Source organism: Centrocercus urophasianus, unplaced genomic scaffold (genome assembly GCF_019232065.1).
Source record: "Centrocercus urophasianus isolate 14NV4802_14NV808 unplaced genomic scaffold, USGS_Curo_1.0 seq_13, whole genome shotgun sequence".
Taxonomy (NCBI): domain Eukaryota; kingdom Metazoa; phylum Chordata; class Aves; order Galliformes; family Phasianidae; genus Centrocercus; species Centrocercus urophasianus.
This window is the reverse complement of record NW_024884475.1, coordinates 40,202,658-40,223,333: the sequence shown is the minus strand read 5'-3', so window position 1 is coordinate 40,223,333 and position 20,676 is coordinate 40,202,658. Positions and strand designations below refer to the sequence as shown.

At 46.2% G+C, this 20,676-nt stretch overlaps 1 protein-coding gene across 2 annotated transcripts in view; it reads right to left on the bottom strand.

Moving 5' to 3' along the window:
- The window catches only part of SEPTIN11 (septin 11), a 52,358-nt gene extending 34,903 nt beyond the window's left edge, over positions 1-17,455 (bottom strand). For both annotated transcript variants that reach the window (XM_042812685.1, XM_042812686.1), the window contains exon 1: positions 17,378-17,455. In XM_042812685.1, coding sequence (XP_042668619.1) covers positions 17,378-17,443 — 66 coding nt within the window. In that variant the 5' untranslated portion in view covers positions 17,444-17,455. The remainder of the gene's footprint in view (positions 1-17,377) is intronic.
- Positions 17,456-20,676: the final 3,221 nt, after the last annotated feature.

Here is a 20,676-nt window from a genome sequence, read left to right as displayed (position 1 = left end):
AAATCAGTCCATTAATCACGAAAGGAAGGCCTGTTGTTGTTTTAGGCAGGATAACCATCAGTGTCACCAGCCTAAGAGGGGGAGTTCCTGTCTCCACGCCTGGCTGCCAGCTGGGGCAGATGTACGCAAGCTACTGGAGGCTGGGAGGTCTTTTTTCCTTGCATAAGGAGCAGACCACTGCAGAAGACATCCACTCGTTCTGTGGATTATTACGCCAAGTAAACCATGAAGATCCATCAGAGGGAGGCAAGCTGGATGGCCAGTGCTCACAGTGCTGCCATAGCTCCCTGACTTTTGCCCAGAAATAGCTTGATAACTAGAGAGGACATGGGGAACACCAAGGCTCACCCTGAACATGCCGTTACATCCTTTTAATCCTTGAAAATCAGGGTAGCAGAAGAGTCTGGCTTCCCCAGGCCCAGCACCAAGTGCCTGTGGCCAACAGAGCAGCTTCCATTGGCACAGCACAGCATGAGGATAGGTAAAAGGATACAGCCACATTCCTCTGGGAAGAGGGAAGTCAGCGAAATCCAACAATTCCAAAGTGGCTGCAGGGAGTAGGAAAGAACATTTATCTTCCAGGCAAAATGTTTGGCTAAAGGTCAGCACAGACTCAGAGCAGTAACGGCTGCATTTGAGCCAAGGGCTGACATAAAAGACATTTTCCTCCATACGTTTCCAAAAACCACTAACTTTTCTATTTGGAGTAAAAGTGACTAATGCCTCTAGCAGCCCCTGATGTCACAAACTGCTAACCAGGAGGGAAAAAAAGCTGGACTTTGGGGATGATAAGGACCATATGTGCATTCCAGCAAGACTTGTAAACTCACTGGAAGAAAAAAAAAAAAAAAAAAAAAAAGGATTGAGGAAGGAAAGGAAGGAGGAAGGGAGGGGGAAGACATAATGTCACAAACAAGAATGAAGACCAAGTAAAGGCAGTGCCCAATGAGAACCAGATGCTCTCAACTCCCCCAGCCCAGCACTCCTGACAGGAGGACAACATGCAGCTAACAGCCTTTCTCACTGTCTACATCAACCTGACAAATTAAACGTTACAGTCACTGCCATTCTCCTCAGGCTGAGACCCCACTCACTCATTCCCAAAACTGCTCCTAATTTATTCTCATTTCCCCACAGTTTGTCTTTTGAGGCAGCACATGCAGAGGAAAGATGCTATGTAGGTATTAGCTAAGTTTTCTTCCCCCCTTCCCCAACCTCCCCACACCTCTTTCACTACAGAATCCCACATCATCGCAGATGGAGTCCAGCAAGACAGCAGAGAGGAAGAAAATAACAGCCATTTCTTCCTGTATTCCACTGCCATGCACTTAAAATAGCACTGAAACAGCTGCATCACAGGCTGTTGAATAAGTGGATGTAGCCTTTGCTAACAGCTAGAGGCACACACAATACGAGGCACGACACAGAGAAGTATGACCCACAATCCCAGCAGGACTCACACGGGGCCCACTAACAGGGAGTTTGTTGGGACACAATCCCAGGCACAGCAGAGCACAGAGGGTGTAAACCTGGCAGTGCAGCCTCGGAGCCCATTGCCATGTTTTCTTCCAAAATTCTCCAGGCTTCTCCAAACCCTGGCCTTGCTAGCTGCATGAACATCATTGGAGCAAAACACAGAGCCTTTCAGAAAGAAAGGCAGCCCATGGGACTTTCTTATAAACCTGTAACAAAGCAGCACTGTTCCAATACCTGAATCAAATTAAAGGCCACTCCACACACAAAGCAGCAATTCTCCTTCTCAGGTGGTGCAGGCTTGCTTACCACCCCTTAATCCCATGTTTTCTGCCCTGCAATACTGCAACTGCACATCTGGGGCATGTTTTGCCAGCTCCCATTTAGCAGGCTCCAGAACTGAGAAGTGCCCTATATCATGCTCAGGATAATTAATGAGCTCTGGGATCTATCAGCAGGATTCGCATTAATGCTGTGCTTCACCAACTTGGTTGGAGGCAGAGGGACAGCACAGCACTGCCCTGTGTGTAGGCACCAAAAAGCAGTGCTACAGCTCTCTGCTGAGACCCAATTACCGAGCACAGCCCACAGAGCAGAGTGTATCAAGGCTCCAGACTGCATATTTATTAGTTCTCTTAATCCTGGACTAAATAATTTAAATCTATCACAGTAATTCTCACACTAAAGTCCTAGGACATTGCTGACATACATGCATACCATATGATTTCTTCATAGCACAGGTACCCCAACACGAGTATGAATGGGTCTCAACTTCAAACTAAGTAATCATTCAGCTCCGTAAATTCACATTGGCGCATCAATAACTTGTACTGGGTTTGCAGTTACTGAGGACCTAAACGAAGCAGAGACTTTTTAAAAGGACTCATTTGCCTACCAGGACTGAACTGAAAGAGCTGGCTTTGACCAGCTCTTCTTAAGACCATATCCCACAGGCACACATGCCACTAAAGATACACAATTAAAAAAAAAAAAAAAAAAAGAGAGATAAAACACCTCAGCTTTGGATGACTTTGTATTTTTATACTCACTGGCAACGCGTGTACTTGAACATTACTGATCAAGTAATCAATATGACAACCAAGCAGCAAAACCAGATTTGAAGTTGTTCATTCAAACCAAGAGGAAGGCAACTTCGGGGTGTGAAGGCATGGCCTTTATACCTGCTTTAAAATAGCAAAATGAGAATATGCATTGCCTTTTATGGCCCAGGAAGCTATTAGAGGGCATCACATAAGTCTTTAAAAAGAATCACTAAAAAGAGGTCAGCAATCAGGGAATATAGAGGGTCACAGATAATGCTGTTCACATTAGCATACAATTTGCTTTTTTCAGCAGGAAAAAAAATGAAGTTAAGTTGATCCGGATCTGCATGTAGAGGAATTGAACTATTTAGCTGACAGGTTTGAAACATTGCTCTTAAAGCTCTCAACAGAAACAATTTTTCCTGCTTGACTTCAGCATGTCTTCGCTTTCCTGTCTTTAAACAGGGAAAGATTTTCATAAGTAGGACGTGCTTCAAGGAGCAATTCCCCATTTTGGCTGAAGCACTTCCTTCCCTCTACCTCATTAATTCCAAATTTCCACGGCTGCCTCAGAAGGCTGTGTTTTGTCTTCATCCAATTAACATTTTTTTAAAGATCTTCCAGAGGAAAGTAGATCTGGCCCAGGCCTGTGGCACAGCCATAATGCTAATATCACGAGGAGGAGGTGGGACTGCAAAGCCACTTTACACCAGGCCTTTTCTTCTCCTTGTGTCTGGCTGCACTGATAGACAGCCCCGGAATTTACATTTCTGGGCTTGCTGGGAAGCACAAGACAAAACATTTTTCTCACACGTGGGTTGCAGACAGGAACGTTCCCACAGTCATCTCCACATTCATCACTTGCAAAGAGGCAGGACCACAGAGGCATTTGATGACTGCTGCAACGCTGGGGATACTCCAAGTCATAAAGAATCCCTGGACAGGACACCGGCAATTGCCCAACATATACTCCAACTTTTTGAACTCCACAAATGCATTGTAAGAGAGCAGGCTAAACAAACACTCATAGCACCAGAGGAGAGGATTAACTCTCCAGTCACAAGGAATCCAAGGACGAGTTTCTCAAGCTCCAGTCCTGAGCTCGTGGTAGAGAGAAGCCTTCTATCCCAAAGAGCTGCACCAGTTCCTGTATACACAAAGAGCCCTGCTCTGACCCATCTCTTTCATGCACCCTCTCCTTAGTCCCCAATAAAGAGGGGGAAAAAAAGCTCTCTCTTTGCATTTTAGCTGATCACGACTTCAAACAGCAAGCCCCCACTGCAGCCCAGGCCTCACAAGCCTCCTGCCAAGCACAGTTAACCTCTCTTCTGGAGTTGAGCATTTCTGCTGATCCCCTCTAAAGGTATTAGGAAAGTAGCAGCATTGTTTTTATAGAAATTTCACACCTTTCTCAGAGAAGACTAACAGCAAGCTGTCTTCTCTCTTTTCCACACCACCCTCAAGTGCCCTGCAAAGGAGGCTCAGGCAGACACCCTAAAGTCAGAATGGTGTTTTCTGCAGGAGACCAGCCTGAGAATATGGATCCTCCCCACTTACAGGCAATGATACCAGCATTAAGCTTGACACACAAGTTTCTTTTACAAGGACCTATTTTCCAAACACCTCTTTGACTGAGGCAGAATTAAATAAGTAGTTCAATTCATGCAACTGGGAATACATTATGAAAGCAATGAGGCCACACCACAGCTCTAAGATGCATCAAGCCCAGTGCCATGTGAGCACTTCTCCTTCTCCAGCACTGGAGCTGGCAAGAAGCAGGGGGCTCAAGGCACATTGCTGGCACAGCCCTGAGACTGCTGGACGCCCCTTCAGCAAGGGCATGCAGTATTTGCATTGCTCATACCTGTACCTGAGCTTGTAGCTTTCAGCAATTGCAGGACTGTGCAAGCATCAGGCCAAGCTCAGGTCATACCAGCAGCTTCAATTCCTGTAATCACCTCGCCATCTTATAAACAGCCCGTGATGATTTCCTTAATTACTTGCTGGCAATTCCCTAATGCAGCTTATAAGTAAGCAAGATATTTCTCAGCAGGAAAAGCCATGTTTTAGGGCAGCCACAGAACTTCACTTCTGAAAGCTACAATCGCATAACATGGAGTGAAAACAACATCCTCATCTTTGTACGAGATGCCTTGGAGGTAAAAAAAAGATCCTGGAGAAAAGACCTGGAAAAGCAGATAACTTCACAGCATTCGGGATAAACAGCCACATGATTTGCCTTCATTTTCCTGTTCCTTTACCAGTAGTCAGACAGGAACAACTACTGTGCAACTGAAATAATGAAGCCTACCTGAGACTGGAGGAAGTCCAGGCCACAACTTCTCAGAAAAATGCATGAGCTCAGACAAACCTATCATTTTAGAGCTGTGGCTACACACCCACCTGACTTGAGTGCTGAAAACAGATCTGGCAATGACTAAAAGGTTTGGTTCCATTGACTAACACAAGTTAGGACCTTGGCTAAAGCTCGTGACCTTTATCCTTCTCCCCTGCTCTCTCTCTCTCTCTCCTCTCCCCCTTCCTTGCCAGAGCTCAAACTTGCTGCCAGGCTTCCCACTAAGACATCACATTTTTAAGCAGCCAGGCTCAAAACAGAGCCCACATCACCCTCCACTTCAGCCTGCAGTCTCCAAGAATATACATACACAGGTTTGGATGCTTAAAAAACTGTTGACAAGCTGATGCTTTAAAAAAAAAAAAAATAAAAAAAATCTAACAGCATACCTCTGAAGCACAAACAGATGAATGGGGTCCTTCAGTGGTGGTACTTCATTATGAAACCACTGTTCTCTTCTGCAACAGCATTCCTGTATCCAGGCTCCCTAGGGCTGGCTAGAGCAAGCAATTGCATACTCCTACATAGATCAGGGGTATCTTCTGGGCAATACAGTGCTGACAAATAACAATTTCCCATAATCTACAACTTCAAGCACATTTATTAGCTTAATCCTAATAACACAAATAAAACCAGATGCAGAATTGGCATAAATCATTCCCTGTGAAAAATCTGCCCACATTTCCCACATGCGTCTTTCTCAGTAAAACACCAGCCTGCAGAGTTAGCCTTTTCTTCCTTCCCCATTATCTGGAAATAGTGGCAGTTCAGAGCAACCAAGATGGATGCAGAAGGGGGACGAGGCTGGCACAGGGCCATTTCAATGGCTGGCTTCTCTCCCAGTGAAGATGTTCCTGCATTTGTACCTACCAGAACCAGGACAGAGTTCACGCACAGGGATCAAACTCCAAGGGCTGCAGTCTCTCCCCTGAAATCTTGTCCTAGCAAGCTTTGGAGGTTCAGGTGTTGCACCAAATCACACTATTTCTCTTCTGAATTCTACTATTGGGCTCTGGCCCCAGACCACCACAGGTCAGGGACCTGCTCACAGAGTGGAAACAAGGACAATGACCAGCATCAGCCAACAAATTCAAGGTTGCAGATGCAAAGAGAGAGCAAAGCCTCTCAGCCTGAGTAGCTACTTGCCCAAGGCCTCTCTCAGCTCCCTGGCAAGGCAGAGTCCTCAGGAGGCTCAGGTGCTGCAAGTACAAAGCATGACACCGTAGTATTGCTGCACCAGATCTGATAGGCATGAACAATCACTGAGGTTGGGTTTGGCCCAGTAACCTCATATTTTACAGCCTGCAATGCACTTGCATGCATCTTAAGCTCAGCAGCACTGCTGAGTACCTACAGCAAGCTTTTAAGAAGCAGTCCAGATTTTAAGGGGAGGAAGTACTCATGCAAATAGTTTCAGATGTTGTCTATCCCTGAATCTTCATTTTTCTTAACTCTTTTCTTGCCTTCTTTTATCTTAGGGCAACAGTTTTAACTTTTGCCCTCAAGGAAGCCACATATACACCCCAACACTCCAAATCAGCATCCTCGAATAAAAGAACCCATTGGGAATGGTGTATAAATGCCAAGCATGAGGAAATAAGCAAGAAAAAAATATCTTTCTTTTGTAACACTGGGTATTACTTCGAGCAACTGCATGTAAAGAGCAAAAACTCCTAAAGGAAAATATTAACAGTATTTCTACAAACGAACTTCCATTAATGTCTAAATCCAGACTTTAGTTAGATGCCCTGGATCCATAAAATCATGTTCCCATTTATAATAATTCTAAGACCTTGATCCAAATTTTACTAGCAACTTTAAAGGGCTTGATGTCCCCATCAAGTTTATTACATGAGGAAGAATATTAAAAAAAAAAAAAAAAAAAAAAAAAAACATATAGCTGTGTTCTGAATGGTTTTCCAGGACTATTCTACCAATCCTGATAAAATGATGCACATCCCTAACTTGGCAGCAGGCTCATCAAGGCTAAAATCTGACAGAGTATGTCAGAGCTTTGGTGCCATTGCCCACTGATAAGTGAGATCACAAGTGAAAGCCCCAGAAGGTCACTGTGTACTTCATCCTATCCACTAGGAAGTGGACCCCAGCCTGCAGGAATTCAGTTATCAGTGCTATTCAGAAGCACAAGGAGACTGCGCATTAGGGCCGATGCTTATCTAATACATGACATTTTATGGGAACATTGAGTTTTTAACCAGAGGACAGTGCACTCAGGCCAGTCACTGACACCTGTGCAGGCACACAGAGCCCCGTAGCTCCCAAGGCAGGGCCAGCAGTCTGAGCTGCTCATTCCCCCGAAGGCAATAGCTGCAGGGTGAGCTGCAAGACTGCTGGGTGCCAGCTCTAGGTAACCTTTGATGAGTTTCTGCTTGGTAGATTCCCATATACAAGCACTGGATGAGCAGGGAACAAACAACAATTAGAGAGAGGCAGGTACTGCCCCTGCCCTGTGCCTTGCCAGAGGCTTCCTGCCTGCGTACTGTAGCTCCCCATTGCCTGAGTGAGCTGGAGCTTTGGCCATCCCACCTTGCTGGCAGTGTCACAGCAGTAATTAAAAGCAGGAGGCCTAAGAGTTGCAGGCAAGCACTGGTGGTTTGTAGCTGCCTCTTACATGGGGCTGAAGGAAAGTTTCAGCACTTCAGCCCCCAAAAAGACAGCCAGCACCAAGCTTATGGCCAACAGCCTTGTAGAGGTACCAGAATGCTTCAAGGCTGCAAGATGAAGTGCTGCAGCACTTACCCACACAGTCCAAGTACTTGCAAACGATGGCATTGTCCTCCCAATCAGCAGAGAGATAGCAAAGGCTGCTAGGGAAAACCCTGTAGCTAGGAGTCTCTTCCTGTGCTGCTTCCCCCATACCTTGCCTGATGCCTGAATAACACTCCCAATTAACACATGCCTACTTGCTGCTCTCCCTGCACAGCATCCTGCCTAGAGCCCAGACCTGCTGCACAGAAGGGATGGGACAGTCCTTCGGAACTAAGCGCGACGCTTCCAAGCATTGCTCTGCACTAATCTAGTGCTGTTTTTCCTGCAGCAGCCCCACAGCTCATAAGAGCATTGGCAGAGTTTTGAGAACTGCTGGCATTCACCCACGTGCTTGCTGAAATAATGTCATAAATTATTCCACACGCAGGCTTCAGCAATGGCCATCAACTGCCTGTGGATCTACAGTGACAGGTTAAACCAAGGCCAGCATCCACCTCTGCATATTACAGAATATCCTGAGTTGGAAGGGGACACACAAGGACCATCAAATCCAACTCATCACAAATTAAGGCTGGACACCACATTCAGTTCAGACTCTCTATCTCTGTTATGTTTGTGCTTGAATAGAAAGCAAGTGGACAGACTTGGGCTTACTTTTAACTCTTGCCCTCCTGTCAGGACTTGTGCTGCAGCAATCCATGTCACTGCTTGCAACCAGCATTAGAATTAACCCATGCTTGTGATATTTTTCCTCGATATATCCCAAAGAAAACACCAGAAATTCTGTCCAGCTGCCCAGACCCTTTCCCAGACAGCCAAGCAAAACACATACCTGCCAGAATTCAGAGTCTTGTAACCCTACAAAATCAGATAAGTATTCTAATGCACCTTGCTGAAATACATTGCTTAAGGAGAGCTTTTAGAAAAGAAAAATTAAAGTATTTTGTAAGGCTGTTGCTCCAAATGTCAGTAATAAGGACTTGCCTTTACCTTGCATCTCCTGTGGTAATTTTATGCTGTAGTTCTGCATACACACACAGCTCAAATAGAGCTCAGCCTCTTTCATCTCAGAGTGGACATGCTGGTCCCAGGCTGCCCCGCGTGATTTCCACGCTGGATCTCAATTCCCTTTTTACACTGGCACAAGAAATAGGGCATGTCAGGTAAGCAAAGCAGTGAACTACTGAGCTTGGCCAACCGTGCCAGCACATACCAGAGAACAGCAGAGCATGACTGTGACAGATGAGCAGGGATGCAGCAGAGCAAGCCAGCTCCACCGCCCCATGCTTCATCTCCCTGATTTAAAGACCTGCCAGAGCAGGTAAATCCAGTCACAACCTCATGAAGCCAAACCTGAGGATTTGGAAAGACAAATGTAACCCAAGGCAAACACAGCTTGCTCCAGGAAAGTGAGCATTCCCCATAGAGAACGTGGCAATCTTGGTTCACATGAAGGAGTGCCCTGCTCTGACACATTCTACAACTCCAAGTGCTGGAGACCTGCTTATTCCAAAACTGAGCCACAATTCTCATGCGTAGCACATACTTTTGCCCTTGCGTTGAGTTATTTAATGAGATACACCAAAGCAAGTGAACCACTGCAGTACACAGCTTGTAAATTCCGCGCAGGCTGGAGATACAGCAGCCTCCTCCACACCACTCACAGCAGCAACACATGCAGCCGCATCAAGCTTTATATGAGTTGCTCACACTTCAGGCTGCCCAACAGCCTCAAAAGGCATAAACTGGAGTCTAGGTCCCAAAAGCAGGCTTCTCTAGCCATCCTACTGGCTTGGAAGCCAGGAGCAGACCATCCAACCCAACAGGGGGAAATGGTTTCAAACTAAAAGAGGGAAGATATAGACTGGATGGAAGAAAAAAGGTGAGTTGTTTTTAGTTGTGGGGTTTTTTTGGTTTTTTGGTTTTTTTTTCTTCTTTTTACAGTGAAAATGCTGAAGTACTGGCACAGGTTGCTCAGAGATGTGGTGGATGCCCCACCCCTGGGGGCAGTCATGGTCAAGCTGGACAGGGTGACCCGATGTAGCTGTAAGTCCCTGTCCATTGCAGGGGAGTTAGACCAGATGACTTTAAAGAGTTCTTTCCAACTCAACTGATTCCGATTCTAAACTCTGCCCCTTCTAGCCACCCAGCACCGCTGCACCTGGGACACTAAGCCATAGCTCTCCTGTATAAGGCACTGAAACCAAAGATAGGACGTTCCCCATCCTGAGCAGCTTTCAAAATCCAACATACTTCAGCACACAGTACAGGAAAACATCATTCACCAAGGCTAACTTGGAACGGGACAGCACCTGCACACTCTCCTCTTGGAACTTTAAAGAGCACTTATAAACAGGAGGGAGACTGAGTAGCTGAGTACTGCCTGGTAGCAGTAGGACAAAGTGAAGCGGTTTTAAACTAAAGGACGAAAGATTTGGGTTAGATGTTAGGTGGAGATTGTTCACTCAGACTGTGGTGAAGCACTGCACAACTGCCCAGAGAAGCTACAGATGCCCCATCCCTGGAGGTGCTCAAAGCTGGGTTGGATGGGGCCCTGGGCAGCCTCATCAGTGAGGGGCAGCCCTGTGCACAGCAGGAAGTTGAAAGTGAAGGGGTATTAAGGTCCCTTCCAATCCAAGCCATTCTGTGATTCCATGACTTCTTACTACATATTTTACGTGAGAATAAACCAGCTATTTCATTTTGGAAACAAACTGCTCTTTAGCCTGTGTGAACGCTATGCTTCCCTTCTTTGCATGTAAGCTCTATGACAGCTTGCACATCTGGATTTATACTTCCAGCTTTCTGGCTCATTTTACTTGAAGAAATCATCAGGTTGCCTGGTTAGGCTACAAAAGAAAAATATTGCTTTCCTTAGGTTACATCAAAACCAAGCACATCCCATGGAAAAATTGCTCTTCTGAGCAACATTCCTGGCAAGGCCAAGACCCGGGGGAAACGTGGCTGTGCTATTTAACAGACAGTAGTCACACACAAGGCTACAATTTCAAATAATAGTGTTGTTTAAGCAACAAAACCATAACACCTCTAGCTTTGATGTTTTAAATGTTTCTAGCCTGTACCAGACAAACACACCATGTTTTAGAAATGTTTTATGTAAAAATTGCCCTCAGCTGCATTTACATAAGCCCACAGAAATGAGGTCGGCAGAGTTACTCATGCTGCTCACTTTTAAACCCCTCTTCCTTACTGAAATTACTTGTTAAATCCCTGCAAAAACATCAACTTGCATATTGCTTATTTTAATGGTAGTTTTCTTGAAAGAGTTTTCAATTAAGAAAACATTTAGTCTGGAAATGCTTCCATGCCACAAGATCTCACTACATTTGGTGCTATCTTTATGAAGCTAACTATGGCTATGCTACTAATCCATTCATTACAGATACATGCTTAAAATAAAAAAAATGCAAGGAGAGGAATTATCATCTGCCTTACATGTGGAAAAAACAAGGGCATAGCAAACTGAAGTTTCTTGCCCAAGTCTCAGCAAAAGGGGGCCAAAACACTTGCAGCTCATCAGCCACATGCACTAATTCCCAGTGCTCCCAGTGGCTCTTGTAATCAAGAATCTAATAATGAATTACTACATAACTCTAAAGGCAGAACAGCCAAAACAATTTCCAGCAGGATGGACACTCGGCTACCTGGAAACACAGGACCTGAGCTCCCCTTTCACCACTGCCTCTTGGCAATCACATAGCAGAAACAAACTGAGTTGTTCTTTTTTTGTCCCAGTGACTACCAGCTGCACAACCCAGAAAGCAGCATACTTCAGGAAGTTTAGTCCCAACTTTCAGTCTTATTTCCTTGCAGCTCAGAGCATCAGGAAGGGTTTATGGCTGCTTTGTTGAAGAGCTGGCCACTGGCCAAAGCTGAGATTTGTATGCAAGTTTTCCCCAGTGTAATTCAGTTCCCCAACACAGTGCCACTTGCCACCTCCAATGGATACTGAGAACTTGTGCCACAGTGACCAAACCCCCTTTTCACCAGAAAACCAAACCAGACTTCAACAGCTGTTAAGCCTACGAGAAAAACAGCATCGCTTTGCAAGAGCTCATTCAAAGCCATGAAGGGTGGCTGCATCCAAACTGCCTTGTGTTTCATGTTATTGCTTCTAAAATGGGTCCACAGCAATGGATCCTTCTCATGATCCCAGCACACAAGCCTCAACACCCATTGGGAACACATCTCCGTGTAAGCAAGATGACAGCTCAGATCCTCAAGACTAACCAACCTCTGAAAGCATATTTGAGAGGGCAGGGGGCATAAAATAGGTCAAATGCTTCTAGAAAATGCCAACTACTTTACGTATAGCAGATCACATACAAATGTCATTAAATCTCAGCTTGCTGTTGTCAGATATTAGCTGAAATTCCCCACATTGCCTCAACTGCCACATTAAAGTACCGTGTATTCAATATTAATGAGACAGATGAAACAGAATGAGATTAGGCTGGCATTTTCAGAGATAAAAGGTGTTTGGTGACAGAGAAGTATTCCTTTAAAGCACAGAGAATTTTTCTTGGCTTGGATACTGCACACAATAGACAGCAAACAAAAGAAACCATTTTCAGAAGTATTAAAAGTCTTCATCTTGGACTCTATAAGCCAACAAAGTATTATCATAAGAAGCAATAGATACATATAACAACAGCAAGCAGACTTTCTTGGCCACAGCTATGGAGAGTTTTAGAGAAAAAGTTGCTGACACGGGATCTAGAAGCCACCCTGTTTTAAGTGCGTGCACCCTTTGCCTGCATGCATGCACACACAGATCTTAGAGCTGGGATCCACGGGACTGATCAGTGCACAACGAGACCTACTACTGCTTAACCTGGACTTGAAATAAGTCCAGAGGAAGAGAAAGAAGAAATCTATAGATGCAGTGGCTATGTGGTGTGATTTACCACTGTAACAGGCCTCCAGAGAATCTGGCAAAATCTTCAGTCCTTTTGGCGTATTGACATAAAGATTTGAGGACTGTGTGTCTGTTCAGTTTCAGGCAGCTATTTCAAGCCCCAGTCACCACTGGTGCTTACAACTTGCACTATACCTGCTCACAGCATGACCACCTCCCCTTTTAGCCACAGAAGTTGGTAATAAAAACTGTTTCCAGTCACTTATCAGCAATTTCTGAAAAATTTGTCTTGACACCATTTCAAGTGAGATTGTTTCTAAGTAAGCTCACTTCACAGATATGTCAGAGACCTGATTCTACTGATTAATACAAGAAGAGACAATGGAGAACAGAAATCTTTAGTCAGATGCAGAAGCAAGAAAAGAACAACCTAGGACACTTACACACAATTCTGAATGTTTCCTCTGCTCTGAAGGACTGGAGGGTAATGCACATTATTACAGACACATGCCAAGAACAAACGTTAATGATAAGCAGACTGAATCAGCCCTGGGCTGATAGGTCTTCACCACAGTTGAAAGGAAGTGATTTGCATTCCTCAAAATGCAGAGATTTGACTGTTGGTAAACTCTACCTGAAAGCACAAAAGCAGATTTGTAGTTCTATCTCCAGTGCCGCCTATGCTCCTGTACCTTGCTGGGAATAATTCGCTGTGCACTCCAGCAAAAGGAGGAAATACAGCTTGCACTGTCATCGAGCAAGCCAAGCAAGCTGTTTGTCAACTCAACCTCCCCCATTTCACGACCACCAGCCTGCCATCAGCTTCATTCAAACCATGGACAAGTATTCAGGAAAAGCAACTAACACACTTGGTGCAGTTAACGTGCATCTGGCAGTGAGTGGCCTCCCTTGCTCACAAAGGGTAACCAGCTTCACGCTGCACTCAGATAACCTCCCAGCACACCGCCCACAGACTGCAGAACATCTTCAGATCCAAACAGGTGAGTCCTGAAGATCACTAACAGATTTCCCTCAGGAGTCAAAACATTACTTCTCCTCTTCCACACCCATCATGGGGAAGAGGTTATGATAATTCCTGAGTGAAACAGATGAGATGTATGCAGATCTCCAGAAACAATCCTTTTTTTCAGCTACTGTTTTCATAGGAATCAGCTCTCAGGAACCACTGGCAAAGAAGGCAACATCTGTGGCAAAATCAAAACAACCTAACAAGCCTTTCCCTATCAGCTTTCACCAGTATTCATGACCTGATCTGGTAAAGAAATTACCTGCTGTCACAGAATTTCATTAAGCTATTTTAAACAGCCAGATACCGTCCAAAAATAAACCCTGGTTGCAGAAGCAGTAACAGAAGATTCACTTTGATAATACAGAAGATCTAAAGAAGCTACAAGCAGAGAGAAATAAGTTTTATACATATAAACTTATACAAAAACTTAACAGCAGTCTGCTTTTCTCCATTGCCTTAAATGGGACAACACTAAAGAACACAAAAACCTAAACCTACAAGGAAAAGATTCAGCTCCTCCAGAATTTCAGGAGCATTTGGTGCAGCTCCTAAGGTCACCCAGTCACTTCTCCAGAGTCAAGAGCACCCTTTGCTTTTAAATAAGACCCGAGCTATCTCTGGGACTCCTTATCAATCACAGAGCGCAGCATGACTGTGCTAGTGAAGCAGCAATAACGGTATTTACTGGGAAAAGGAAAGGACATTCTGAGCAATTTTTTTGTTAGCATTACTGCCCTTTGCTAAGACACTGCATTTGGTTTCCTGTTTCTGATCAGTAGCGCTCTTAACCAACGTTAGCACTGAATGCCAACAGCACTGTGGTGTTTGTCTGAGCCATTATCACGCATCACTTCGTACAGCAGGCTGGAGAGCTGTTCAGAGAGCTGGAAACTGTACTAAAAAAAGCTTGAAGAACTGTTGCAGCATTTGTTTATTTTAAATCACCTGGTCATACCCAACGGCTCTGAGATGAAATTGCTTTGCTGTGTACTCCTGCAAGAGGTACTGCAGCTTACAGGGATGGGAGCTTGGAGCCAAACCAAGCCAGTGAGGCCAGACAAGACAGAAACCAGGATAAGACCCTGTCCCCTTCTGCATCTCTCCTGCAAGGAGAGCCACCGGCTGCCACACAGCTTTGTGCCTATGCTCAGTGCAACCTTCAGAGAAGAGGCAGTACACGGAAGGCACAGCCTCAAACAGCGTTGGAGTGGGCAGCCAGGACAGTCATTCACCTTTCCTGGAAGCTGGGAGTATGGGAAGGGGGCACAAAGCCTCAGTGATGAGTAAGTATTTCACTTGTCAGATGCATGCTGCTTAATCAATATGTATTATTTCAGAGCATTACTCAGACACTGAAACCAATTCCTCATGATCTCAGCAACACAGTCATAGAATCATTAAGGTTGGAAAAGGCCACCAAAATCATCTAGTCCAACCATTAATCCGTCACCATGCCCACTAAAGCATGTGCCCAAATGTCACATCCACACGATTCTTGAACACCCCCAAGGACAATGACTCCACTGCTTCTCCAAGCACCTCTTCCAAAGCCTTACCAAGAGAAGGTTCTTTTGTGATCTCCACCCACAGCCTATCTCATCCCCAGCATCTCTCAGACCCACCTTCATCAGCAAGGACCTTTAGACAAGCACAAAACATCCCTGAAGATGAAGATCACCGTTTTTGTTCCTCATTTCACCATCAAAAAACAGGGGGCCTGGTGGCTCTGCTCCATCCTGCAGCACACATAGAAGTGGCTTTCTGAATACACTGCCCCACAGCAAAAGCCAAAATCCACCAATTCTTCAGCTTCATCAGCTCCCCTGTACCTTTTCCTTTTTCATTCCCTCCCCTCCATGGAAACTGGCAATCTCTCATTATAAAGAATTTTCAAAACAGATTGAGGAGTGCACTGTGCTGTTCCTTTTCTCTTGGATAAAATCCTCCATGGCCCCTCCATAAAATTTGCATCCTAGCTTCATCTGCAATCACTTTGTTTGACTTGCAAGAGGTGGAGGTAACAGTACATGTATGTTTACGTTAGTGTTGCTCCTTCAGCCAGCCCAGGCTACAATTCTGTAAACGTTTAGAATAAACAAATAAAGAACAGGGGAGGGAAGCCAGAGCTGTCTTCCACACTTTGAACTGCTGAGATACCATCCAGAACTGGTCAAGATGCTTAGAATTAGCCCAAGGGAAGGACGGTCCTCTATCTAAGGGGATACAAGTAGCTAACCTCCGACAGAGCCAGAGCAGATGATCATATGCACACTGCCACTCAGATGAATGTTCAAGCATATACATGGCTTTCATCAGCAGTAAGGTGCCAGGCAGCTCCTGGCACCAATCCTGCAGAAGTTCTGCTTATGCACACCTTTACATTCATATACTGAGATCAGCATCTAGTCAACGAAATTACAGGCAGTATGATATACATGTGCATTCACATCTGTGAGATTGGGGCCCTGAAATGAAAGCCACCCATCCCACCAAAACACACCCTATTTAGCTACAATTAAGCACAGACACTTCAGAGCAGCTCAAAGAAGTTATTTTTTATGCATGCTTTTACAATTAACATAATGTTGTACCCCATCAGAATGGGAAAGATTATGACTCAGGAATGTTATCTCAGTTTTAAGAAATCAAACCAAGTCACTTCTCGATCCATTCTTTTTCCTTTCATTCCCCCTTCTTTCAACCTTGTCCCCAGCAAAGGGTACTGCTCTGTGCTCTTGTAAATTACATTCATTAAGAGCTTGAAAAGGCAAATGCCCATCAGCTTCACTACGTAATTATTTTCCCAGCCTCCCTACCACCTCCCTAACAACACAGCAGCATGCAAAGAGGCAACAGAACGGATTAGATAAGAAGAGATATGAGATAATCTTCCAGCACCTACCAAACATCAGCCCACCTTCCTTCATCTCCTGTTCCCCCAGGGAAAAACACCTCTAAAAGCGCTAACTCTGGAGAATAGAGGTGTTCAAGAAACATAGTACTGAGGGATGTGGTTAGTGGGCATAGTGGGGATGGGTTGATGGTTGGACTGGATGATGTTAGAGGCCTTTTCTAACCTTAATGATTTTATGACGCATGGTCCACCCAGAAGCTGCTTGTGAAGAAGCCCTTCAGCCCCCTTGCCACACACACACACACACACCCCCACACACGAGACTCTCACGCTGACAGACACTTTCTGCAGCCAGGATACATGCAGTGAAACCACCATGCAGACTGCAGGGAATGCTGTTTTGGGTTGCCGGGGACCACGGCCCACCAAAAGCACAAGAGGGTGAGCAGAGATTGAACAGACGAAGGAGAAACGAACACAGTAAGAACACCAAGAACAGCAACGGTCTGGCAGGTCCAGAAACAAATCTGAAAGGAGACCTCCTCACCTCACACCCCACCCCACTCGCATCCCACACGCGGCACGAGGGGCCGCATTCCAGCCCTCAACCCCATCTGCTCCACTCGCAGGCACTGAGAAAGTTGCAGGCGGGTGGGCCGAGCCCCCTCCTTCTCTCCCTCCGCCGGCCGACAGCGCACAGGAGCGCATCTCTCCCTCCAGCGGGGCGCGGCGGAGCTCCACTCGCGCTTCTGCTAAGGGGAGCGCTTTTTTCTCCCATCAGACCGTACGAGTTTTTGTGCCGATTATTTTCTTTCCTTCACCCTACAAAAGCGAACCCTTTTGTCTCTCTGAGCACGGATAAAAATCAATAAAACGAACGAATGAACGAACGAACGGCAGCCACCAACCCGCCGCCCGGCAATCCAGCAGCACTCGGGCTGCGCAACGCGTCCCCCCGCACACCCTCGCAACGCAGCCCGCTCCCCCCACAGCTCCCCGCGCCAGCACCCACCGCCGCTCTGCCCACAGCCACAGCCATCGCCGCACTCCCCGCCGCCTGCTGCTGGGGCTGCAACATGGCCACCCGGCGGGGCGGGCCCGCTCCCGCCCAGCCTCGGCCCCTCCCCGCCCCGCCTCGGCCGGGGGGAGCCCGTGGGGCTGGCGGCGAGGCGATGTCTGGGTGCTGCGTGCTTTCTGCACGAGGAAACGGGGCTTCGAGCATAGGGATCAAACACCAGAATGTTCCACAGGCTGATTCCCTGCACACGTGAAGGGCGTTACAGCCCTTAATTGAGCCCAGGTGCCGCCACCGCTGGCAAAGATGCTGCGGCCAGGTTCCCTCCCCAGTGCCTGCTTACAGACCTCCCTGGGTATGGCAGCTCGCCCTGAAAGAGCAGGGAACAAAACCCGGCAGGACAAGGAAACACGCTGCACTCTGCCTAGATCTCAGCTACTGTAGTTCCCCACATTCCTCGTTCTTAAAAGAATGCGTTCCTCATTCTTAAAAGTTCACTGCTGTGAACAAATCTGTCCTCATGCAAAAGGAATTGTGATCTTTCATTCCAGAGACCCTACGGGAACTGTCTGCATTTTTCCAAGCTCTCTTGCACCATTTTGAAGCGATAGTGTGTCAGTGCCTTCCCAACTGTGCATGCCAGCTGTGGCTAATTCCTTAAGATTGCAGGGGAATACACAGGTGAACACAGAGCAGAGGTTAACTTTCCTCCTGGTTGAAATCAACCACAGGTGTATGGCTCGCTAAAGAAAATGTCTTCTTTCACAACAGAAAGCTACAACACTGAACAGTGAGCTCGTTTTTTCTTTGTGCCCCCATTTTGTGACTGGTACCACTCATAACTTACACCAACATCCCCTCAAGAACCAAAAGACCCACTCAGCTCAGAACCCTCAAAAAGGGTGATATGGAGGGGAAGATACTGAGGACCTAGAATGTGTCCAGAGCAGGGCAACAGAGCCAGGAGGGGGATTGGAGCACAGGTCTCATGGGAGCAGCTGGAACTGAGGTTGTTCAGTCTGGAGAAGAAGAGGCTCGGGAGAGACCTTATGGCTCTCTGCAACTGCCTGGAAGGTTTGTGGTGAGATGGGAGTTGGCCTCTGCTCCCAGGTAGCAGTGATAGGATGAGAGGGAATGGCCTTCATTTCCTCATGGGAGGTTCAGTTTGAGTGTTAGGAAAAATTTATTCTCCAGAAGAGTGATGATGCATTGTCACAGGCAGCCAGGGAGGTTGTGGTGTTACTGTTCCTCAAGGTGTTCAAAAGCCGTGGAGAGGTGGCACTGAGGGACGTGGTCAGTGGGTGCAGTGAGGAAAGTCTGGTGGCTAGATATGGTCTTAGAGGTCTTTTCCAATCTTCATGATCCTATGAAACTCAGCCATGCTGAAATCTCCCACCCACAATTGACATCTTACAGTGTTGGTCTTGGTCCTGCAGATACTTTAACAGTCACTTAATGGTACCTGAGTGTATTCCACCAACTTCAAGCAAAAGTCTTAGAGGGCAAAGGTTGTGTTTCTCAGGAGGAAAGCCCTCCAGTCTTCATTGTAAGCAATGAATGGCAGTGTTGTTTAGATGAGAATATCATACCGGAGAAAGCTGTAGGACACCTCCTACTTACATTGCAGTTTATTAAACCAAACAACATTTTCATAGCAATGCTGTCATTTGCCGCTGTTATTTACTTAAACTTTTTATCTCCCTGATCTACCCTGTTTTCTTGTTTGAAATCACAATTATGTCATTATGCTCCACACGTTTCCTCTCCACTGCTGCTGCTGAGGGCATGCTGCTATCGCACACTGGGTGTGAGTGCAACTAAGGGCTAAGAAGGAGAAAGGTGCCTTGGAGGACTATGACAAAAGCAAGTGCAGGGCAATCAAATATTGACTTCTCAGATATCCCTTCTCCCAGTGCCCGTTTCCTAGCCAGCTGAATGCTGCTGATGGGGTGCAGCTACACTCTTGCACTATGCCACACCAAAAACCAAAAGCAGGATGCAGTACAGCATGGAAGCAATTTGCCATTGCCACTGAAACAAACTGCATTTAGGTGAGCTGCAAAACTTCCCTTACTTCACTGAAACTGTAACTTCTAACCTAAGAAGTTTCTTTCAGGGCTGTTCCCTATACTGCAGAGGCTACATTTTAGCAGTCCTGCAACATCACAGGGCAATTTATCAGGCAAACCAGCCTGTAGCAGAAACTAACACAACTTCAATTTAACAACCCAAAAGCACAGACCTGCCAAGCTCAGTTACTTGAGAGCAGCACCATGTACGCATCTGTTCCTGCAATCACCAGTTACCTAGACATAGATGTGTGTATGAAGCAAAGATGTGCCACTGAACTCCTCCATTCATCGATGTTTGACGAACACTGATGAGACCTACCAGTGGATGTCAGCAAGGTGAGTGATGTGGGGCAGTAGGTGGTGCATTTCAGCAGTGGCAACAGTGCAGTGAAAGACAAGCCGCACTCCAGGCAGTCATGCACCACTGCCACAGCATGAAATGAACAGCATCTCAATCAGCTCATCCACACTAATTGGTGGATTGTGACCAGGGAACTGCACACTGCACCGAATATTGGTTTCAGTGCATTGGAAATGATGGTGGCAATGTCAGAATACCACAAAGTTTGCTCCAGATGGGTCCCACAGATGCTCACACGGAGCAGAAAGAACACCATATGCAGGTTTACCAGGACCAACTGAACCAACACGGGGTGGAGGCGACAGTTCCCTCAACCACATCATTACCGGTGATGAGACATGGTGCCACTACTATGAGCTGGCATCAAAATGGCATTCTGAGGAGTGGCAACCTTTGAATTCCCCATGGAAGAAAAAGTTCACAAAGCAGCCCTCAGCAGGTGAAGTGATGTGCACTGTCTGGTGGGACAGCACAGGGCCGATCCTTCTATCTTCCTCGAAGACCAGACAAATCATCAGCTATGACTGCTGCACTGCAGTGCTGACTAAGCTGAGGGCCAGGCAGGTCAAAGAAGAGGGCAACCTTTCTCTTGCAGCACGGTAACACCAGGCCTCATACCAGTTTCAAGACAGTGATGATCTTGACAGTGAAAGGTCCTACCACACCCACTGTATAGTCTGGATTTGGCACCTTCTGACTTCCACCTGTTCAGGCCAATAAAAGATGGACTGAGCAGGCAACATTTTCCTAGAATGCCAACATAGGAGCTGTGAAACAGTGGATGACTTCTGCTGGTACAGATTTTTGAGACGTGGCATGCAGGTTCTTGTTTATCACTGACAGTGGTGACTATCCCAGGAAGG